Source organism: Pongo pygmaeus, chromosome 9 (assembly GCF_028885625.2).
Source record: "Pongo pygmaeus isolate AG05252 chromosome 9, NHGRI_mPonPyg2-v2.0_pri, whole genome shotgun sequence".
Classification (NCBI taxonomy): domain Eukaryota; kingdom Metazoa; phylum Chordata; class Mammalia; order Primates; family Hominidae; genus Pongo; species Pongo pygmaeus.
The window spans coordinates 44660529-44686051 of NC_072382.2; the positions used below are offsets into that span (position 1 = coordinate 44660529).

At 37.2% G+C, this 25523-nt stretch overlaps 1 protein-coding gene across 14 annotated transcripts in view; it reads right to left on the reverse strand.

Moving 5' to 3' along the window:
• Positions 1 to 5525: 5525 nt before the first annotated feature.
• The window catches only part of GAS2 (growth arrest specific 2), a 180175-nt gene continuing 160177 nt past the window's right edge, over positions 5526 to 25523 (reverse strand). For 12 of the 14 annotated variants that reach the window (XM_063671054.1, XM_054438137.2, XM_063671051.1 and 9 more), the window contains one exon: positions 5526 to 6169. In XM_063671054.1, the coding sequence (XP_063527124.1) occupies positions 5951 to 6169 (219 nt within the window). In that variant the 3' untranslated portion in view covers positions 5526 to 5950. The other 2 variants (XM_063671058.1, XM_063671057.1) reach the window with 2 other exon arrangements.

Consider the following 25523-nt stretch of genomic DNA (forward strand, 5'->3'; position numbering starts at 1 on the left):
CTATCAGCAGAGTAAACAGACAATTCACAGAATGGGAGAAAATAATCACAAACTATGCACCTGACAAAGGTCTAATGCAGAATCTATAAGGAACTTAGTTCAACAAGTAAAAAATAACCCCATTGAAAAATGGGTAAAATACATGAACAGGCACGTCTCAAAAGAAGACATACAAGTGGCCAACAAATGTGAAAACATGCTCATGGTCACTAATCAGATATGCAAATCAAAACCACAATCAGTCAGATATATTTCACACCAGTCAGAATACCTAGTATTAAAAACTAGGTATTTAAGAAAACAACAGATGCTACTGAGGCTGTGGTGAAAAGGGAATGCTAATACACTATTGGTGGGAATGTAAGTCATTCAGTTCAGCCACTGTGGAAAGCAGTTTGGAGACTTCTCAAAGAACTTAGAACTGGTATTGGACCTGGCAATCCCATTATAGGGTATATAGCCAAAAGAAAATAAGTCATTCTACCAAAAAACACGTGCATTCATGTATGTTCATTGCAGCACTATTCACAATAGCAAAGACATGGAATCAACTTAGGTGTCCATCAATGGTAAACTGGATAAAGAAAATGTGATACATATATGCCATGGAATATTACACAGCCATAACAACAACATAATCATGTCCTTTGCAGCAATATGGATGCAGCTGAAGGCCATTATTCTAAATGAATTCATGCAGAAACCAAACCAAATACCATATGTTCTCACTTATAAGTGAGAACTAAGCATTAGATGCTCATGGATGTAAAGACGGCAACAATAGACACTGGGGACTACTCTAGAGTGGGGAGAGAGGGAGGAGGGCAATGTTTGAAAAACTAACTATTGGGTACTATAGTCACCTGGGTGATGAGATCAATTGCACCCCAAAGCTCAGCATTATGCAATGTATCCATGTAACCTTCATGCATACTCACTGAATGTAAAATAAAAGTTGAAATTGTCTTTTAAAATCGCAATTTCTGAGAAAAGAAAGTAGGAAAATTTATACTACCTGATATCAAAATGTACTATAAAGCCACAATAGTCAAGATAGTGTGGTATTGGCCTAAGGATAGCTGCTAGATCAGTGAAACAGAATAGAAGGTTTAGAAATAAACTTACATTTTTTACAGGGCACTTCAATGGAGAAATGGGGAATAACATTTTCGACAAATGGTGCTGGGAAAACTGAATCCATATGCCCATAAAATTAAACTCAAGCCTTTACTTCACACCATACACAAAAATTAAAATGTATCATAGAGCTGAATGCAGTAACTAAAACCATGGAACTTCTAGATGAAAACATGGGAAAAAATCCTTATGACCTTGAGTTAGGCAAAGATTTCTTGGATATGACACCAAAAGCATTATTAATTTAAAAAATAAATTGAACTTCATAAAAATTTTAATTTCAAAAGCACTATTAAATTTCAAAGGCAGCTGGCTGCAGTGGCTCACGCCTGCAATCCCAGCACTTTGGGAGGCCAAGGCAGGTGGATCACTGGAATTCATGAGTTTGAGACCAGCCTGGCCAACATTGTGAAACCCTGTCTCTACTAAAAATACAAAAATTCGCCAGGCATGGTGGTGCGCGCCTGTAGTCCCAGCTACTCAGGAGGCTGAGGCACGAGAATTGTTTGAACCTAGGAGGTGGAGGTTGCAGTCAGCCGAGATTCGTGGTGCTGCACTCCAGCCTGGATGATATTCCGTCTCAAAAGAAGAGAGGGGAGCAAGAGGAGAGAAAAGTGGGGGCGGGGAGATGGGGGAGGGGGAGGTGGGCGGGGAGAAGGAGGGGAGAGAGAGAGACAGGAGAAGAAGAGAAGAAAAGAAAAGAAAGGGCAAACTGTAGACTGTAAATAAGTAGCTTATATCCAGAATTCATAGAACTCTTACATCTCAATAAAATAATCCAATTAAAAATGAGCAAAAGATGTGAATAGCATTTCACCAAAGAAACTGTAAAACAAGCATTACCACGTAGGTGTTCAGCTTCATTAGTCATTAGGAAAAAGGAAATTAAAGTAAAAATCATGCCCTCCCTTTTTTCCTCCAATGGCTATGATTCGTAAAAGTGGAAATACCAATTGTTGGCAAGGATATGGAGAAACAAACTATCGTACGTTGCTGGTGTAAAGAGGAATTGGTACACCCATTTTGGAAAACAGTTGTATATTTCTCAAAATGGTAAAAATAAATTTCCCACAGGGCCCCCAAAATAATATGAATTACTTTTATAGGAGATAAACACATGATATAGCAATGTGAACAGCAGTTATCAGTCAGGCCATTAGTCTTCAATACGTCAAGGCTCCTTCCAACTCTCAGCTACTAAGATCCTTTTATGCACAAAGATTTTGACACTAGAGATCATAGAAATAACATTTAATTGTGCATCTAAAGGCATGAGTTTTAGACGCATGTTTAACTTTGGGGAAATTTAGCTAGAAAATTTCCTCAACTTTAAAATCAGAGGACTTGAGATAATTTTTAATCTTTACACTTTTGAGTTTCTATGAATTGGGATTGAGATTTGACCCGTTTTACCCCAATCTGATTAAGATTCATGAAATAGAATGTTAAGAAAAGAAAAGCATTGGAATTAGAGCCATTACCTGTTTTACCTTAGGCAAATTATTTAAACTTTCTGATGCCTTATGGCCCTTAAAATGCAAAATGAGAGGATTATAAGATTTCATAACTTCATGGTTAATCTGAAGATATTTTACACGTTAGAGATGTAGTTGGTTGGTTTCCTTCTTCATATGTCTAGAAAAACTCATTTCATGCTCTGTTCTTAGAGATAGTCAATGGTCTTCAGAAACCCTAAGGACAAAGATAGCCCCAACATGACCCAGAGAGAGGAATCTGAGAAAAAATTTAATTAATCACAAACAAGTTTAAATTTAGTTTACTCACCCAGTGTTCTTAAATGTTCCCTTGGTAACATCTTTGAGGAAGTCAACTCTAGTCGATATTGTCTTTTCAGTCACAAAGTGTCAAGTACCTTATAAGGTGGGCATTGTGTCTTGGATCATTTTTGTAACAAAGTTCCTCTTTCCTTTGAGCTACATTTGGTGATCCAGAGTTTTCTACTCATTCTCCCTGCTTCTATTCTTTTCGCTAGTACAAAACAATCTGTAGACAAGACAGCTAACAGTTCCTCCAAGTAATTTCTTAACAGTAAAAAATGGACACCTCCCAGCGTTCCTGAAATCATTCCTTATATGTCTCTGATTCAAGCACTTTTACCACGTATCCTGTAGGTACTATTCTGTCCCCACCCACATCAGGAGACACTGAATATGATAGCATTGAGTCACCTAATTTCAGAATCAGCTTAGTCTGCTCAGTGTGTTGATATTATTTCTCACTGTGGCCTTTTTACTATTTACTTGAACTTCTGGTTTGAGATGTTTCCACTCTGTTTGCAACCAGATTTCTAGACTATTTAGACTTTTTAATCTTTTATTCATTGGCTATTGAACCCAGCTCTCCATTGTCCTTCTTTGGATCTTACATCTAGCCGAGAATAAGGTGACATTAACCTAATTGGTCTATGTCCTGGCCAGTCTTCAATAAGGAGTTGAGGAGTAAGAGGCTGAATATAGTCTCAGCTTTTTTCACATCCCTGGTTGGTGCTGATTGACTAGCAGCTAGACTCCAGTGCCAGTCGTGACCATGTTTTCAGTGACCCTTAAAAGACCATCTTAGATGTGGTATGGGTGTCATAATCCTTCCCTCCCCGCCAAATATGTTCATGTCCTAATCCCTGGAAGCTGTGAATATGTTGTTACATGGCAAAGTGGATTCTTTAGATGTGCTCAAGTTAGTGACCTTAAAATAGATTATCCAGGTAGATCCAAGCTAATCATGTGATTGTTAAAAGCAGAAAACCTTTCTAACCTATGAGAGAAAGAGATGTGAAGAAAGAAGAAGGGTCATAGAGATGCTACATTGCTGATTTTGAAGATGGAGGAAGGAAATCATGGAGCTTAGGAATGCAGGTGGCCTCTAGAAGATGGAAAAGGAAAGGAAATGGATGCTTCCCTAGACTCTTCAGAAAGGAAAACAGCCTTGGTGACACTCTGATTTTAGCCTATTGAAACCATGTTGAATGACTGCAGAAATGTGAGATAATAAACATGCTTATTCAGCTACCAAGTTTGTGGCAATTTGATGCAGCAATAGATAACTACTAATGCAAAAGATAAAGAGGTTAATATTACTTTTGTTAAGCTACACTTATTCTTTAATGAAGTTGACTATTATTTTTAATTTTTGTTTTAGAGACAGGCAGTGGAATTATATTATTAAGGATATAAATATGCTTATGGAACAAATTTAGGCACAGGAGAAAATGTTGATGGAAATATTGTCATTAACTATACAAAGAAATTCAGTGTCAGTATTAGGTAATTTAAAGATCTTAATCTTTATCACTCAACATTATATTTTAAAATATATTAGAATTATTCACTGCACCAAGGTGACTATCTCCTACAACACCTCAGGGTTTTTTTTAATCGGTTTTTTTTTAGGTTTCACTGACTTTCTCTCCCCCAAATGATTATCATCACTTCCAGCACTACAAAATTATGCCATGCATGTTAAGAACTTCTCAATTAACACATTATGTATATTTTGACGAAATTTGCATTGTGACAAACATTCTCCCTTCCTGACTTTTTGGAGCAAGAAAGGTGGATTCTTTTGTTGATGTTGAAAAATGAATACATGAAAAATTAATTTTCTATCCTTTTTATACTGAGAGCAGCACTTCCGTTACTACCAATAATAAAACCTGAACTCTCTGCTAAGGAAAACTAACACCACCATCACTCATCTCCCAAAGTGAAGAAGTGCCAGGGAGCCCTAATTTGATTCTTCTTATAACTCTTGGAGAAAGTTGCCATTTGAAAATTAACTTGATTTCAGAATGAGGCATTGATTTAGAGACAGATAACATTTTTAAAATTTATCCTTTTAATTCTTGAATGAGTAAGGACAATATTTTGCTGTTTATTGGTATAAAACAGCCCTGTCCCAGGTATACAAGGGTATACGTAAGTCTGTAACATCATTAGCTACAGTGAATTTACTTTACTAGAAAGCATAGCAAAATAGGATTAACTAAAGATATATTTTTAATAAGAAAATGCTTTGAAATAACATGAAATCAATGAACATTTGTACAATTTACTCGTCAAAATATCAACGTATGTCTTATGTCAGCTCATGTATGAATTACACTAGATCATTCTAAACACAGCCATGTGCTCAGGAATGTGTGAAATAACTCATAAGTTATTCTCTAAGGGGGTGTACTGAAAACCTCTAAAAGTACCCCAGATATTCCGTCATAGGTAAGAGATATACTTTAAGGCAGCCTTCCAAGTGAATGTAAACTTTTCTGAAGTGGCCTTTCCAGTAACATATTACTATTGTGAATACTCTGTACTTATTTGTAGTGCTGTTGGATATTTTTTGTAGCACATTATCACACTAATCATCATTTTGTAAAAAAAAAAAAAAGCATAAAAATCTTGCAATTATAAAAATGTCTGGGGTGCTTTTACTCATGAATGTAAAGCAGGCACTTTCTGTTGACTTATCTGCAAATCCTAAATGTTTTCTTCTTATTTATCTTTAGTTAGAATTGTGTTTCTAATATTGTGTTCTAAATACTGTGTTTGCATATTGAGAAATAATAATTTGCCTAAAATTTGGCTAATTTAAATTTGAGTTTAGAATTTCTTTTAATAGGTCATATTCTACAGAAGCATTAAAAATAAATAGTGCTACTCTTTGAACATTTTTCAATATGATGACATTTTTCTGTCTATCTTTCTCCAAAACAGTTTTCAGAACATATGAACTAAACTGACTATACTGGAGAAGTGGATACAGGCCATTATGAGGGTCCCCGTGTCGTGACCAATTTGTTTCACTTAATTTCCTTCTTAGCCTTATAATTGGCAGAGACCACCAAGTAGTTATCTGGATTCATGTCCTTTAGAGTTGGAGATTTGCTTTGGATAGGGGATGTTTTGCCATCCACACGGGAGATCTGCAGCATTCGGCAGGGGTCGTGTTTCAACAAATACCCTGCAAAAGTTTCCCAGCCTCCTCCCACACGGACCATGACATGTTTGTTGTGCAGCATCTGAAATGAAAAAATATCAAAAGTGTTAAATTCTGAGAATTCTTACAGTAGCTTGAATCAACCCCTGGTTCTAGTGAAATTAGTGTTTTGGTTTGTATTTCATGACCCATCGTTTTTCTACTTGGTGCAAAATGTCTGAGTTAGCATATAGTCTATGAAAGAAGTCCTGTTTTTTCTGTGGAAGTGATAAGGATAAACATCTCCAGAACCCAGCTTTGCTGTGCTATGGGAACCAGCATCTATGTATAATTCTTTGGTTTAATGTGTCTGGAGGCTTCTCTCCGACATCTGATCTTCTATTACAGTTCTTATCACTGCCTCTGGTTCCTGCCTACTGACTCAGCTTAGTGCTCCATTTTTCCCAGTGGGTTATTCCCCTCTGAATCAGGATTTTAAGGACCATGGAAATGTCTGCTGTTGAATTACAATGCTAAGAGTCAGACAAATACTCAATAAAAAAAATAACATTGAAAATGCACTAAAAAAATTATTGGAATTTTCCCCAGTCATTATCTGAGCCCTTGAAGGCAAGGTGTTTTTGAATAGGCAAACATTTATGTTTTTCTTTATTCTTTTTCTTCCTAATTATCGTAGAATATGTCTTTTAAAACAAACAACTTACCCCTAGGCCCAGGAGCCATCTAGAGCTCCAACTTAACAAGGTTATTGATTTAAATGTGAAGAATGCATGATTCTTTGTATCTAGTAAAAATATATCATGGAGGTTTGACATGGAAAACCAAATAATTTGTCATCGGCTTCTTGCAAATATCAGAAAATTTAATATTAAGAGGTAATGTTCCATGATCATCAAAGACCCTGCTGACTCCCTCTCCTGCCCAAAATGTTGTGGATACATATGGGCACTGTAATGTTGGGAAGAGGATGTGATTGTGAGAGAAAGTCTGGGAAATCACATCATAGAGCCTATAAAATCTGTTTCAATTCTTCTTACTTGGCATCAGCTTGAGATCTAGACTTTTTTTTGACTCCCAGCCAGTGGGAGATGACTTGTATTCTTACCACTTTCATGTAGGTTTTGATAAAGGTTTTGGACCTGCTTTCTATATGCCTGTATCTAAAATTTCTGCATGTGTATTTGGGGGTTTCACAGAACTTCATTTATGTGGTTGACATGAAGCAGTTTTCAAAATCAAACATTGTACCAACTAATAAAAATTTAATGAAAAATAGTAATTAAAACTATTTGATTTATAAGAATGAAATGTATTTCTACTGGTTATTCTCATTTAGAGTATTAGAATTTTAGAACAGAAAGTGAAACCAGCACTACTGTCCCACAGAAATGATGTTTGTGGTTTCTTTTGAATAAATATAGAAATTGACCCTCCCAGTCTTAAAATTTGAGAAAATTACAATTGTCTTATATGAGTTTCCTTCTCAGGAAACCAACCATCAGGCCTCCCAGATAGTATCAAGGAGCTAAAACTTACCAGAACACCGCATCTGGACAATGAGACATCAGACCCCTCATCTGTTGTGATTGCCTAATAGACCATCTGCTTCCTGTTGACCAATTCCTCTTCCTTACCCTTCTCTAATTCCTGTTTTCATGGCTACATTTCTTCCCTGCTATATAAACCCTTAATTTTAGTCTATTAGGTAGATGGATTTGAGACTGATCACCTAGCTCCTTGGCTGCAGCACCCAAATAAAGCTTTTTCCCCTGGAAATACTCATTGTTTCAGTGACTGGTGTTCTATGCAGTGAGCAGCAGGACCTAGACAGAACCTCTGACATTTCAGTAACAAAAGGACCTTAGAACACATCTTCCAGCTGGAAGTCTTCAAACTTATTTGAGCATCAGAACGTACTCATTAAACAAAATCTCAATGAGAACCCCTGAAATATAAAGCAGACAAAAAGAGGGTTTAGCTTGTAACTACTTTGCCTTTCCTGGCCCTCCCAGTGGTACTGAAATTGGCTCAAGTGTCGCATAGAACTAATATTTACTTTTAAAAATAAATAAATATGGTCGGGTGTGGTGGCTCATGCCTGTAATCTCAACACTTTGGGAGGCCGAGGCGGGTGGATCACCTGAGGTCAGGAGTTTGAGACCATCCTGACCAATATGGTGAAACCCCATCTCTACTGAAAAAAAAAAAAAAATACAAAAATTAGCTGGGCGTGGTGGCAGGCACCTGTAGTCTCAGCTACTTGGGAGGCTGAGACAAGAGAATTGCTTGAACCTGGGAGGCAGAGGTTGCAGTGAGCTGAGATTGTGCCACTGCACTCCAGCCTGGGTAACAGAGTGAGACTCCATCTCAAATAATAATAATAATAATAAATAAATATAGAAATTGACCCTCCCTTGTCTTAAACTTGAAACTTAAATTGGTCTTATCTGAGTTTCTTCCTCAGCAAACTGACCTTTAGGCAAGGAACAGATGACACCAGACAATTAAATGCCAGACTCCTTGCCCCTCCCTAAAATTCCTGTTTTCCTACATGTAGCTACATTCCTTCCCCATTATAGAAACCCTGAATTTTAATTGATTGGTGAAATGAATTCAAGACTGATTTGTTCTTCTTGGTTGCAGCACCCAAATAAAGCCTCCTTCCCTGGCAATACTCATTGTCTTAGTGATTAGCTTTCTGTGTAGCAAGCAAGAGGATCTAACCCGTGGTGTTTCGGTCACAGTACCATGTTGTTTTACAGATGTAGACACTAAGAACCAGATTTTAGGACCCAAGCAAATCAAATCAAAGATCTGGTTCTCAGTGTCCGCATCTGTAAAACAAGAACCTGAGTGGAGTCAGGTTGGACTGGAGCCAGATTCTTAGCACCTGACTCCAGTCTAGTCCTTTACTCATGACAGTTTTTACTAAAGAAATAAAATCAACTAGGGCTTTTATAATTTCATCCACATAGTCATATTCCCACAAATTTCTGCATATGTCTTACTGCCAGCTTCCAAAACTTGAAGTCACTGGGACAAAAACTGCAAAGGCCAGTGTCAGAATAACACTTTGATTCTTTCTACCACTGTTCGAGAGAGCAACTTTGCCTATTTTGAAGTTCTGGCACCTCCTAGCTCTGCAAATTACATTTAAGACTTGCCTCCAAACATTCTCGGTATCAATGCCCCTGGCAAAATGCCCAAGTCTAATTCAGTGTTTGTGAGCAGGCCATTTCAACCAGAAAGAACCACCAGTCACAACAGTTTTTAAACAATTCTAGGAAGCAGTGACAGAAACACTTTTCAGCCTGGAGTATGCTGGCCATTTAGGCACATATTCAGTTTGCTACTTTCTTAATGAATCCATAGTACTTTGCAAAGTGGATACAGCATGAAACAGAGTCCCATATCGAATATGAATAATACAGGAATTAAATTTCTGCTCACTTCCTCTTCCACATCCTTTCTATTGCAGATGTTGGTTTCAGTCCAATATTCTTACCACAGTCAATAGGGGAGGATAAGCAAAAAATACTTTTACAATGTATCTAGGTTTACTTTCCTGCCTTTGTAAGAGGAGTCTAATGGACATAATTGTATTTTTGTGAATAACATCCATCTCCAAAGTCTAGCTTCATCATGTGAAGGTTCCTTTACAGTTGGAGGAGGCATACAGCTTTGTTGATTGATTTTGTGTGATTGTGAGGCAGAGGGATATATTTGCTGTTTTCTCATTTTGAAACCCGAATCTAGGTTTTTCATGAGATTATCTCATCCTTTTGAAACTTGCCCAAGTGTCCCATAGAACTGATGTTTATGATTTCTTTTGAATAAACATAGACATTGACCCTCCCAGTCTTAAAATTTGAGAAAGTTAGAACTGTCTTATCTGAGTTCTTTTCTCAGAAAATCAATTATCAGGCCTCCCAGACAGTGTCAAGCAACTGAAACTTACCAGATCATCACATCTGGACTAGGGGAGCCAGACCCCTCACCCATCATGATTGCCTAAGGGACCACCTGCTTCTTGTAACCAACTTCTCCTCCTTGCCCATCCCTAATTCCTGTTTTCCTATACATAGTTACATTTCTTCTCTGCTATATAAACCCCTAATTTTAGTCAGTTGAGATGGATTTGGGACTGATCTCCCATTATAGGCTGCAGCACCTGAAAAAGCCTTCTTTCCTGGCAACACTCATTGCCTAGTGATTGGCTTTCCACACAGAGAGCAATAGGACAAAGACCAAACCGCTGGTGTATTGGTGACAATTTCCCTTTGACTGTGGTTCTGTAGGCAGTAACTGGAGAGGTGTTTTTCTCCAAAGGCATGAGCTGACCTCCTTCCACTCCCAGGCTTTTAAAGGAAATAATGAAAAGACAATTTATACCTACATTTTAAAAACGTCTTCCACAAAATTAGAGAATTGTTTTCCTTTTAGAAACAGATGCAACTTCCTGTAAAACATCTTACATGAGACACTGCTTTATATGGACACCTTAAGAATGGGACATTACTAACAGTAAAATCAGATATCAGAGGTTTCTTTCTCTTGGAAGATTTCTATTAGGTATGAGCCTTAGTAGTTTGTTTGGATTTTCCAATTATTGCAAAGACAGTTTATATTTTTCCTGATCTTCTCTATGGACCTAGTCAGTGCTCTGCCGCTTGGGTCCTTATAAATTTATCAGAACTGTAAAATGCTTCTCTCTTGCTTTGAAGGAGTTGTTTTTTCTTTTTTCTTTGCTTTTCTGTTTCTAAGCTACACTGAAAAAAATGAAAACATACATAAATACACTATTGCCTTTCACTGAATGCTTTCTTGATGCTGTATTTAACAAGGGCGTAAGCATCCATGATTCATGTACTTACCCATAATACTTAAAACAGAAAGGACTTCCTACATCTTCAAAGAAGAATATTGATTTCATACTGAAGAGGAGTAATTGTGGAATCCATTATCTTTCCTCATGCCTCATTTTGGCTACTCTTGGGAGATGGAAGGGTTTTAGGTCAATATTATGAGGTTTCCACAGCAAACCTTACAACCTCTCTCCATGAAATAGGTGGCCCTGTCTGGGGATATACTCTAGTAAACAGATTTTCAATTCTGAGTTATTCTTGCTGACGTCTCAGTTAGACCTTGCTAATCAGTAACCTATAATTTGCTAAGAAAGCCAGTGGCTAAGCTGTTTGAAGATTTCAAGCTTGAGATTAAGATATTAGGGTCATACAAAAGATAACAAGTGTTGGCAAGAATGTGGAGAAAAGGGAATCTTTACACACTATTGGTGGAAATGCAAGTTAGTATAGCCATTATGGAAAACAGCATAAAGATTCCTCAAAATTTTAAAAATAAAGGTACCATGTGATCCAGCAATTCCCCACTAGGTATCTATACAAGCGAAATGAAACCAGTATATCAAAGAGATATCTGCACTCCCAGGTTTACTGCAGCACTATTCACAATAGCCAAGATATGGCGTCAACCTACATGTCCGTTAATGGATGAATGGGCAGAGAAAATGTGGTATATATACATAATGGAATACTACTCAGCCATAATACAGAAGAAAATCCTGTTGTTTGCAACAACAAGAATGAACCCAGAGGACATTGTGTTACATGAAATAAGCCAGGCACAGAAAGATAAAAATACCATATGATTTTGTCAGAGGCATGTGAATGAGAGCAACCCCATCTTGAATAGGGGCTTGGTAAAATGAGGCTGAGACCTCCTGGGCTGCATTCCCAGATGGTTAAGGCATTCTAAGTCATAGAATGAGATATTTCACAGGATAAGTCATAGGATCAGATATAGGATAAGGTCAGCACAAGACACAGCTCATAAAAACCTTGCTGATACAACAGGTTGCAGTAAAGAAGCCAGCCAAAACCCATCAAAACCAAGCTGGCGACGAGAGTGACCTCTGGTCATCCTCACTGGACACTCCCACCAGTGCCACGACAGTTTACAGATGCCATGGCAGCATCAGGAAGTTACCCTATATGGTCCAAAAGGGGGAGGCATGAATAGTCTACCCCTTGTTTAGCATTTCATCAAGAAATAATCAGAAAATGGGCAACCAACAGCACTCAGGGATGTTCTGTTTATGGAGTAGCCATTCTTTTATTTCTTTACTTTCTTAACATATTTGCTTTCACTTTACTCTGTGGACTTATCCAAGAATCCACTCTTGGTGTCTGGATCCAGACCCCTTTTCTGCAACAATTTCACTCATATGTGGAATCTAAAGATGTTGATCTCATAGAAGTAGAGAAAAGAATGGTGGTTACTAGAAGCAGAAGTTGTTGGTGGGTGAGGGTGATAGGAAGGTGTTAGTCAAAGGATATATAATTACAGTAAGATAGGAGGAATAAGTCCAAAAGATTTGTTGCACTGCATGGTGACTATAGTGAAGAATGATATATTGTATGCTTCCTTAATTAAGAAAATGCAAAAAGAGTGGATGTTAAGAGTTCTTGCCCCAAAATGATAACTTTGTAGGTAATACGTTGGTTAATCAGCTCTATTTAGTGATTCTGCAACATATATGTATGTTAAAACTTTATGTTATACATGATGAATACATATAATTTTATCTGTCAATTTAAACAAATACATACGTAAATAGAAGCGGACCCATATATAAATTCTTTTTTAAAAAAGATGTTACTGTCATAGAGATTTATAGCTCTGATTATAGAGATTCAAATTCCATGCTTTTCTGTTATGTGATCGATCTAAAAAAAAAATTGAACACTCACCTCCATCTCCATAAACCACACTCCCACTGTTTAACCTAAAAGCAAATCAGCCTGCTATTATTATTCAAACTCTTCCCTCCCTTTCCCTAGAATGCTTGCACTACAATGAGCTTTTCCAGCACAGATGCTGAGCTGGTTTAGAAGGAAGATTATATACTTCATCCAAGAACTCTTCCATCTCACAGATTAGTGGCATTAGGCCAATTGCAATTAATTGATCCTTTTAGTTTTGGTCAGCTCCATTTCCCATTTTTATCTATTATTCTCAAACACACTACTTGTCCCCACCCTCCATCAGCCTACCGATGACTTCACCTTTATCAAGCATGCATCCTTTCTTTACACCTCTACTGGCCAATATACCTGAATCTATATTTATCATTTACTCCACCTTTCTTACCTCAGAAGTTCTCCTGTCCAAGTTCAATTCCTCCCACTATGTTCTAACTCTCATTAATTTCCACTCTTATTTTCATACTTTCTCCTTACATCTGACCTTCTTGATAGTTACATTCACACTTGGTGTCTTCACTTGCTCATCACGGTACAACCTACAGTACACTTTGCTTCTGCCCTCTACCTCTTAACTGACTGCACAGAGAAAGGGAGCCAGATGGCTTCTAATGTATCAAATACAATATATGGTCCTTAAACTTTATTTTTCATGATAACTTTGTCAAGCAAGGTATCTAATGATATTGACCACTCCTTCCTTGAAACTCCCCACTTCTTGACTACCTGTGACAAGTCTGTCTCCTGAATCGCCTGCTACATATCTCACTGTTCTTTCTCTGCCTCCTTGATAGGTTACATTTCTTCTACATTAAGTTTTGCCATTCCAACATATTCTGTCCTTTGTCTACTGCTTTTCTGACTCTAACCATTCTCTATTTGCAACTTCATGGATTTCACTACCACCTACTTTTGTTTCCCAAATTATAACTCTAGCCCTTGCTTCTTCCCTGATGTTCAAAACATCACCCCCAACTGGAAAATCTTCCATGGTCATCTCCTTCCCCAGGTAAGTGAACCCTTCCTTGCTGTGTACTGTTTAGTTTATACATGATTTCACTGTTACATGCATCCCACAATATTGCAACTGCTGATTTACCTGTATGTCCCTTTTCAGAATATGTGAGCTCTCTGAAGAGAGGGATGATGTAGTCTTCATTTTTGGAATCTCATATATGCAAGCTCAGAACAGGGTCAATACTGTTATCATATAATACTTCTTTTAGTTTGATACTTCCACAGGTTGTACTCACTTTATCTAATCTATAATGTCATTATCAATATTACTCCTTTTATAGATAGGAATACTGATGCTCTGAGAAGTTAAGCAACTTAGGCAGGATCACACAACAAATCAGTAGCAGAACTGGGACAAGAATCCTTTATTCCATTAAACCATACCTGCATATTCTGCAAAGTGCTAGATTTTGGTTTTCACCCATGCTTGGTTACTTACCTGTGATAATTCAGCACAGGCAAGACATCACTAATATCAGAAGTAGTTAAGTAGTGTAAGCAGATTAACTGTGTTCATTTAAAATGATTCATAGGCTTATGTCCTAATAAATCTTAAATAAACATTAAATTTAATTTCAGAAGATTATCCTCAAGTAGCCCTTATTATTTCAGAAGTAAATGTGTCTAGTGAGGTAACACGACGGAATATACTAGTTATCTGTTGGCATAAGTAAGAAGGGACTTTGATTTCTGTCCAGTGTATATCTCACTGGTTTTTTATTTTAATGCTTCACAGAGTTGAACTTTGTGTTCTTCATTCCAAAAGGTAGCGGCTCTTGACCAGTAGCATCAATGCATATGTCAATTGAAGAATGGTTGTGCAACACGTAACAATGAGAACACATTCTGAGAAATGTGTGTTAGGCAATTTCACCACTGTGTGAACATCATAGAGTGTACTTACACAAAACTAGATGGCACAGCCTACTACACACCTAAGCTACATAGGATAGCCTGTTGCTTCCAGGCTACAAACCTGTACAGCAAATTACTGTACTGAATACATAGGCAATTATAATACATGGTAATATTTGTATATCTGAAGATATCCAAACATAGAAAAAGTACAGTAAAAATCTGTATTAAAATCTTACAGAACCATTCTTATTGACTGAAACATTGTTATAGAGTACATGACTATATTGAATATCGAGTATTTAGTCCTATGTTGGTGTTTGTTATTTTTCATTATTTTTGTTGTTGATAAGAAATAAAAGAGTTGCTACAAATAGCCTCCAACACTATATGTTGCAAAGCAGTAGTTTTTGCATGTTAGGTTTTATTATGGCTGTCATCATTTTTAACAATTGGTTTCATTCCTTACTGTGCCTCTGGTCATAGCAAAGTCGAGGCAATCCATTACTGACTTAAGCAACATTTCTCAATTCTGAAAGGGGGAAAAAAAAGACAGTGACCAAAATCTTAGCTCAGCTTTTTTTTTTTTTTTTTTAAATACTTTAAGTTCTAGGGTACATGTGCACAACCTGCAGGTTTGTTACATATGTATACATGTGCCATGTTGGTGTGCTGCACCCATTAACTCCTCGTTTACATAGGTATACCTCCTAATGCTATCCCTCCCTCCTCCCTCCACCCCACAACAGGCCCCCGTGTGTGATGTTCCCCACCCTGTGTCCAAGTGTTCTCACTGTTCAATTCCCACCTGTGAGTGAGAACATGCGGTGTTCGGTTTTCTGTCCTTGTGATAGTTTGCTCAGAATGATGGTTGGAAATTATCTCAGCTTTTATCCCAGTGGCCCTAATGAAGCTCTATAAGCATAATCAGGCTGTTGCAAACACTGTAAATCGTTTCTTTGTTTCTATTAATGATACACATTCCTTGTCAAGAGGAAAGAATCAATATGCCTCAAAGTTGTCTTTTCGCTTTTTTTTTTATATTTTCTCTCAGTAATGAGAAGAAACACTCCCATTCTTAATCAAGAGCATTTTGTTTCATGACTTTGTCTTACTGTGATGCTTAATTATGTGTTTTAATTAGAAAACCTCTTCATATGTGACAGTAAGAGGGAAAGTGTTTCCTTGGATGACATAGAGTCATACAATAGTAGAGTGCTTACTATGTGCCAAGTAATCTACAAATATGCCCTGTAGAAATTAAGAGGATTAAAAAGAAACATCGAGGTCACTGGCAATGTTTCACAGATGCACAGTCTTAGAGAAGGTCACATAGGTGGTTCACCAGAGCCAGGCTAGAAACCACATCTTTATTCCCCATCTAGCATACGACCTTATAATTAAGGAGCTGTGTTATTTCAAAAATTATTTTCCTAATAATGAATGCAATATTTAATGGTGGGCATATCATTTAATATATTGATACAGCAGTGATTTATTACGTCATGTCAGGTAAGTCACTATCTATGTTTTACTGAATTGAATACACATTTTTGAGACCTTTTAATTTTATTTTCCTAACATTAAATAAAATAAAAAAAAACTCCCATGCCCCTACCCCAATGAAGTTTCTTAGCTCATCCAGATACTTAATCCAAAGGGGAAAAATAAGTTGAAATGAAATAAGTTAACTTTCCCATGTTAACTTAGAACATAATGAAAATTTCGTTAAGTTGTAGAAATGATCAGTCAGCAGCTTCCTGTGGGTCTTGGGGAGGTCACTGCAGTATCAAGGGGTCTAGTGCTCTGGCTCCTATGATATGTGATAACAGGATTTCAGAAAGGAGTTTTTTTCCCCTCTCTCTTAATTATGTAGTTTAGCAAGACAGGCTGGAATCATATTATATGGAGTTAAGAACTTAAAGCAATAAAAAAAGAAGAATGTCTTTTCCTTTATCTTGGGAACATTTGTGTTTAGAAACAGAAATATATCAACTCACTTTTCATTGAAAAGGTAAAGCCTACATTCATGTAGATCACAGAAAATCATATGTTTTACTAAATGAAAAAGTAATGGCCACATAGGAGAGCCAGAAAAAAATATGTATTTATTGGTAACGTACTTGTTTTTTAAGATAACCAAGCTGTATATATCTTAGCTATATTACATAAACAACAAACAAGCAAAACCACTAACAAAAATAAAAACTACCCAACAGGAAATGTCTTTTAGATGAGAATTTTAAATGAAAAGATTCATGTTTATATTTTATAGCTTTATTTAATTCCCCAGCATAGATCTGCTTGAATGTCCCTGTCTGTTTGAAATCATAATTCGTATGAAATGTGTCAGGTGTCATCGCCCTCTCAGGATGACAGTGACAAATCTGTTTCATTCTGTCTCTAATATTGCGCTGGTGGCCCTGAAAACTGAGGGCAGCAGGAGTATCTGTCAAGTGCTCTGAACACAGATGTCATTAGACCTTGAGGACATGAACGCTTTTCAGCAGGATATCCCCTCATCTCTCACTCTTCACTAATCCACCGTCTACTCCAGAGCCACAGTAATCTTCCTCAAAGGAAAATCTGAACATGCTACCACCTTCTTAAAAACCTGTGAGTGGCTCTCCATTGTCTAGTGTTTCTCAGACATTCTTAGCTACAGCTCACCTGAGAAATACGACTCACAGTAAATTAGCAATGCGGCGAAGATCCTGGGAAAGCAGTGGGGGTAAGGGGAGGATATCAGCATCCCCATGGTGGTCAGAAGCATACATAATGTGGAAAATTTGACAGCAATTCTGATACCTTCTCTTTTACTTCTACCCTCATCCCTCCATAAGAATAAGTAACCTGGCTCACAAAGCACTTTATAGCCCAGCCACTATTTTCTTTTCCCACATTCTTTCTTACTATGCCAGAGTTATCATGTATGACTGTTCAGGATGTGCACTGCACAACTGTACTATACTGTATGTAGTTCCACCTTCTGAGCCCAGGCCCACTCAACAAATTACTCACTCCATAGATATTGTGAACTTAAAATCCCAAGAAAGTTTCGTGCCTTTATACATGCAGAGAATTGTTCCCCATTCACTAGGTGAATTAAAGTGAATCCCTTCCTTTGATCATTCAACAAATATTTGTTGAGTGGCAGTCAAGGTTATTCCTTGCTAAATTTCATACCCTGGCGGCCTAGCACAGTGCCAGGCACACAATGCTTATTAGATAAATATTAAATGAATAAATGCATGCTAAACGACTGGATGAACAAAACTAATACTTACCAATGCCCCATTCCAAGCAACACTACCTTTATAAATTATATCCGTGTTGCTTATTTATGAAAAGATAGGAGAAAGAGAAAGGTAAAATGGTTTATGCCCTTATTTAGAAAGAGGAGTCTGAAAAAAATCTGTGTGTGAATGATAATTCAGACCAATTTTTGCTTAGAGAATTTCTTCGAGAGAAAGATAGATTTGGGTCAGAAATTGAAGCTATAATAGGAATTGCATAAGAAAGTGGGAGATTGTATTGAGAATCAAGAGAGAAATAGAAGAAGAAGAAATGGGGAAAAGGGAAGCAAAAAGAGAAGAAACAAATATCATGACAGAATCCATAGTGAATTAAGTACATTATTCTCTTCATGATTTTCATTCACAAGTTCTTATTATACCCGGAATGCATTTTTTAAAATACATGGTTTACAGGAGTAATAAATTGCTTCATAAAATTTTCACCCCTTCCTTTTCTGTCTTTTAATGCTTAAGTGCCATGGTTCCCTCAGTGCAACTCTGGGTCTCATTAAACGATTCCCCACTTAATGGACCACAGAGGCTCATGTTTCTGCACAATCTGTTAACTGCTCTTCACTGAAGTCATCCTTTTAAGAGGCAATGGTATCTGACACCAACTGCCTAGTAGAGACAACTCACCTAAATTTAGATCTGTTCAGCCCCCTGGGATATCATATGCTTCCCAACACCTTCTTGTCAACTCCATTCACTGTGTGTTTTTACAAGCCATCATAACTCGAGAGAAAATATTGTTTTTAGAATGCAGTCATCTGCTCTCCAGAGGAAGAATGTTAAATTAATTTATAAGACAACAGACTCTGTCATTGTCTAATATTATTCTGAAATGGCATATGCTCAAAATTGGGCGATTGGGAATTCAGCTATCTCCCTGAGGTACCTTGACACATGGAGGAGTGAGACAGCAGGTGTTCCATGGATAGTTTGCCATGTTGAAAGCTTGATTCTAGCATTTTCAAGAAAACTGATAAGATCACCTGTTAGCAGGGCAAACTGAGGCCCTACTAATAACAAATGACACTTAAAGACATCCTTGCCAAAGGTGGGGAATTCCTTTCAACTTCTCTAGTTACACGTGATTACAAATCACATGTAATTTGTGGAAAAACTTCTGGAATTACCGTTTTACAGTTTACAAGCATTTTTTCTTATTTATTATCTTATTTACTATCTCATTTTAACTTCCCAATAGTCCTTTAGCTTATTACAGCCTTTTCTTAGATAAAACGTCAGAGAGATAAATAACAGTAAACAGAGCAGAAGCTCCTATTTGTTTTTCCTTTATCAGGCTGCCAACTTGCTGTATGACCAGAATAAATTTATTTAATCTGTGTTTCAGTTTCTCATCTGCAAAATAATGACTATGGTAATTTCTTCCTCCCATAGTTGTTCACACACAGATATTAATATGTGTAAGCATGTAGAAACAGTGCCTGGAACATGGTGTAGACTCAATAATAGCCTGCTATCGTTATTTTTAAATAATAATGTTGTACTGCTGCTGCTGCCACTGATAATGATAAGGTTCTTACAGGTTTTATTTCATTTAATCCTTGGAGCAACTCTAAGTGGTTTGCATTATGTCCATATTTAAAAATGAGAAAACAGTGGCTCGACAAGGTTAAGTGAATTGCCCAAGGTCACCTAGCTAAGAAGCAACAAAGTTCAGTTTTGAAAATCTCTTAGGATTCAGATAATACTCATTACCACTCAACTATACATCCTAAAGTGACTTTGCCAAGGGTTATAGTCACCTGAGTTTTTATCTTCCACGGGCAACACCTCTTTTCTTTAGGGATACATATTGCCATTTTATGAAGTCCTTGCTGATGATCATATTGCCCAACTGGGAATGAAGCCCAAAACCACAATAAAGAAGGTGCTTTACATGCTTGGAACAATTTATGAATCTGAACCTCATTGTTTTAGCCATACAAAAATGCTGAAAGTTAGCTGCAGCCAGCGTGCTTAGCCCTTGAGCTCACATTCAAAAATGAAATCTTATTAAAATCCTGATAGTACTTCCTCCTATTTAATTTTGTTATCACAATTACCCAGTGGCTCAGTAGGCAAGTATTACTGTTACCATTATCTGGATAGAGAAATAGTGGTTAAGTGGGTAGCTCAAGGACACACAGTGCACTAGTCTTCTGATGCCCAGTTGTGAGACATTGTCTCCAGTGATAAATCATACATTAGGGTGAATGTAATCCTCAAACCTTTATTTGAAGGGTGAACTACTATAGTGCCCTAGATGTTGAGAACCAATCTCCCAACATGGACAGGGCCTTGGGTCAGAAATATTCTGACTATTGGAACTGAACAGAAAGAAGTTCCTGGCTTGCTGTAATTGTTTCCCTCTGATGGGGGAGGGAATTCAGCTTCATAAAGTAGGCTCTTTGTAGAGACAAATGACTTTCAGTAGCCTCTTTCTGGAAGCAAACATGGGAAAAGCAGCAAGCAAGTGACATATGATGATGGACTGGTGAAAAGTTCCATTTGCATCTGCTTGGAAATATGTGTAGGAGCACTTAACGCCAACTGCCGGTCAGTCCTCATCTCCTTGTTATGTAAGGTTTCCATTTTCCCAGCCCTGCACCAAATGAAATTAAGAAGGCTTAGTCTCCATCTAATTACCAGTGTATGGCACCATTTCAGACGGAGAAGACAAAGTCATAATAAATATTTTATAGAACAGTCAGCATAGTGAAAGCAATGAGATAGAAAATGTTGGTGTTAGAGGAAGGATTTGTAGCTGGTCTATACCGGAGTGAAATTAGAATTTATCCACTCCACAGATATAATAACCTATTTAGGAAGGGAAGCTGGGCTCCATGGAGCAAAGAAAAACCATTCCCTCTACTAAGCAGACAGGGCTGCATTTGCCTGATTCAATCTGAATTCCATTATCTCTTCTAAACACTAATACCAAAATCCAACAAACAGGCTAGAATAAGTAAGCACTGGGAGAGCCAAAGTTTGACACTGCATGATGATGATACACAACAATGGTTTCCAAACTGATGTCCCCTTGAGTCTTAAAAGGCAACAAAAGAGTAACCTAGATACTCTGAAAAACTATTACTTTGCTACTGGTTTTAATGTATCTTTAGTATATTGATATTAAAATGGAAAAATAAGTATTAATATATTCAGTTCTTTCTATTGGTAAAATATTTGAAAATATGAGCCTCCTTCCTTTTAAAACCCTACTCAAATGAAAGGGAAAGAATAATGTTACAAAGTCAAAGCATAAGGGAAGTTGAGAGGATAAAATGATAGAGAAGAAAGAGTAATATATTTTTAGAAGCTGGAAAACAAATGAGTTGTAACTAATAGTGACAGAGGTGGAACTAAAAGCCTGAAATGGCAGCTGTCAAAAAGAAGCAAGCCAAACAATGCCTGGAAACTATAGAAAATGTGGGCTTTAGAATCACCAGGTACCTCCATCAGGTGAGGAGAAAAACGCAGTTTAATAAAGGAGAATGGGTTGAAAATTGGTATAAGGATTGGTTAGCACCCAGAATTACTATGTCCCCACCCCAGATTTCCAATGCCAGTGACTGTGTCATCACAGTAGGAGACTGAAGGTTTATCTCTGCAGAAACAGAAATGTCTGACTGGCAGATGACTCAGCCAGAGGATGGAGAGAAGGAAAAATATATGATAAAGCAAATACAGTGAAAATTTCATTGCAGAATCTATTTGGCAGTTACATGGGTATTACCATCTCTGTGTATGAAAATTTTCACAGTAAAATATTAGAGGAAAAATAAATCTAAAATGCAATCTGTTCTCACCATCTTCACTGCTAGCTCCTTAGTCCAAAATTCTTTGATCTCACTCAAATTATTGTAACAATTTTCAAATTGGTCTTTGAGCTTTCACTTTTGCCACCCAGTGTTTTCTCAATGGAGTAACTAGAGAGATCTTGTTAAAATAGAAGTCACCTCACGCCATAACTCTTCAAAACCCTGCATGGCTCCCCATTTCCCTGGGAGTAAACTACAGAGTTCTCCCAGTAGCCTAAATTTCCTAGGGGATCTGGACTCCTGTTACTTCTCTAACTTCAGCTCCTACCACTGCATCCTTCAAATGCTCTGTGACAGCCACACTGATGTCCCTATTTCCCAAACACTCAGGTCCACTCTAGATATTCTTCACTTGGTGTTCTTTCTGTCTAGAATCTTTCCTCCCAGATAACCTCAGAGTAAACACCTCACCTCCTTCATGCCCTTGCTAATATCTCATCTCAATGAGGCTTATCCTAACCACCCTGTAAAAATTGCTATCCCTCCTCCTGGTACTCCCAGTCTGCCTTACCCTGTTCTGCTTCTCTTTCTCCATCGCAGCATGGCATTTACCACTCTCTACCATGCTATTTATTTACCTAGGTTTTCTGGTACAGTCTAATCCCTCCCAGCTAGGGTTGTCATATTTAGCATATAAAAATACCAGGACACCCAGTCAAATTGCAATCCAGATAAACAATGAACATTTTCTTAGTATAAGTATATTCTTTACAATATTTAGAAAATATTCCTACTGAAAAGTATTCATTGTCTGAAGTTCAAATGGAATAGAGCACTCTGTATTTTGTATGGCTACACTACACACTACACACATAAATATGAAGTCCTTTAGAGAGTCATGGATCTCCTGTTTTGTTCCCTGATATATCTTTATTTCCTAGAATGCTTTTCGTTTCATAATAGATGTTGAATAAATATATGTTGGATGAATGAATTACTGATTTTCTCAGGATGAGCTCTGGAAATTGAGGGAGTAATCTACACAAGACTCTGATCCAGTAAATAGTGGATCCAACAGAACAAGGTAGAGACGTTTCAGGGTGACACTGTAAGACAGACCTGGCTAGGGAAATGTAGGGGGCCAGAAATCAAACGGATAAATTCACTGGCATGTTTGCCTGTGACATTAATGTGAGGGTTTTACCCTTCTCTAAGGGGATCTGGTAAGGGCCTTTTCATCATACTTAGGACAACACAATGAAGCATTACTGACTTCCAGAAAAATTGAAATTATTGCAAAAAGGAAAAGTAATCATGGTGCACTATAATATTTACATGATCATTATAAAATAAATGCTCAAATAATGATGTTGAGCAAATAGAAAGAAAGGAAGTGTAATATGTGCGGTGAGTGGGGGAAGGGGAGAGAAAAGATGGCTAGATCATCATCTTCCTATTCCTGCTACACTGAATTCATGAATATGCCATAGAAAATATCTAAAATTTAAAACTAAGATAAACCAGCATAATTAAATAATTTAGAAGCTTGGAGATAAATACAAGAAGAGACAGTCATAACAGCTACCTCTGGGGAGAACTAACGAGGAAAAAAAGAATGGAAAGGGGTAAGAAAGGAGGAGCAGGTTTGCTATTTTGAGGGCATAAGTCTTATAGCACCATTTTATTAACAATGTATATGTATTTCTTCATAAAAATAAAATTAGGTTTAAAATGCCCAGGTCAGCTACTTAAAAAAAAGCAAGAAGACAGAAATATTTCCAAAATATCTACATAAGAAAATGTTTTCTTCACTAAAAAAAAAATTGTTTTATTACTATGAAGATCTTATTCTTGTTTTGTAGACTAGCTGGCATGCTGTCATACAATTCGCTATATAAAGATGCAATTTTACCTGAAATCATTACAAAAGTAAGGATGAATAATGATCTTATTCCCCCTACCCCACCATACTTCAGGAGTAGCAGATAATGGAACAGTCTTCCGACCTTAGGCACAATCTAGCCACCCAATTTCAAATCCATTTCCTAACATTTTAATTGTACTTTATGGTTACAAAATCCTCTCTTGTACCATTTCACTTTATCCTTTAATGTTACTTTTTAAACTCTTTTCATATTACACATTATTTGAACTCCTCCAATCACAAAACACCACCATCATAATATCCTTAGACAAGGCCATAACTGAATTAGGCCTCAAAGCTTTGCTATTTGTATTGCTTTTCCTTTATCTTCCCCTTTCTATAACATACTTCTGAATAATTATAAGCCTTCATATTTCTCTCTCAGAAACTTTCTCCCCAAGATCATCATTCCCTGTTCTTCCTATTTCTCTTCACACTTTCCATAGCTTCATCATTGTGTTCCCTATAAATCTAATAGGCTCCAAACATTTTCTCTGGGGCACAAAGTGTTCTTCTTTCTCTAACTCTGTGTTTCTCAATCATTTTTTGCCCAGACTATACTAGTTGACTTCTTTCAAAGCTTTAATGTTCATAAAGTTTTCCTACTATCTGAACAGTTAATGGGCATAGAAGAAAATTATAAACCAATTTCATTATCTATATGTAAAACTCACTTTTGTAATTATGTTCTTTTTAAAATTTTTTTAATTTTTATTATTTTTATTTTTTTTTTGAGATGGAGTTTCACTCTTGTCATCCAGGCTGGAGTGCAGTGGCACAATCTCAGTTCACTGCAATCTCTGCCTCCTAGGTTCAAGCGATTCTCCTGCCTCAGCCTCTCTAGTAGCTGGGATTACAGGTGTGTGGCACCACACCTGACTAACTTTTATATTTTTAGTAGAGATGGGGTTTCACCACGTTGGTCAGGCTGGTGTCGAACTCCTGACCTCAGCTGATCCACCCACCTTGGCCTCCCAAAGTGCTGGGATTACAGGCTGAGCCACCGCGCCCAGCCATGGCCTCTTTGTAATCCCTGTTTTTGTCTTCCACACATATGATCTTTGTTATGTCTTTTAAATTGTTTGACCTATTCTGAATTCCAAAGTCTTTCTTTACTGAATATTCTGATCCCATCACTCATTTTCCAATATGAGTAGGTGAAGCTTGGAGCTCACTTCCAAATTGTTCAGTCTTCTTAAAGATGAAGTCCAGAAGAATTAAACAATTCATCACTGACTATGTGTATCCACCCTTGCTTCAGAGCTGGTCACATGCTGACTTATAAATGAGCCTATTGTTCCATGGGGCCACCCAGAGGTCTCCGTAGGGAGGATGACACAAATGCTGTTTATAAAAGCCACACATAACGAATGCCCTAGGAACTTATCACTACAAACTGCCTGCTGAAATTCAGCCAGTTTTTAGACATAAACTCCCAAAGCTCCCATGTTGACTCTTTGCTCTTAAATTTATTTTTGCCTCTAGAAATTCTAGTAACTTTATTCGTTTCAAAGTTTACACTAAAAATTGTCAACAGTTCATTTTCTATTTTTATATTTCCACAATTTTATATTTCTATTCTCTCATTTCTATAATTTTTCTCATGATTTCTAAAGTCTTTCATATGTGTGTGCACAGGTCTGTTATATGCACACAGGTAGTAGAGAAAAATGTTTATAAATTTATCCCATCTGATATAAAAAATATATATCCATCCCATTCCCATGTCTTTTTTCCTTCAACTGTTGTTAGATGGATGTTGTTTATCTAATTAGGGCCCAGCTGGCATACT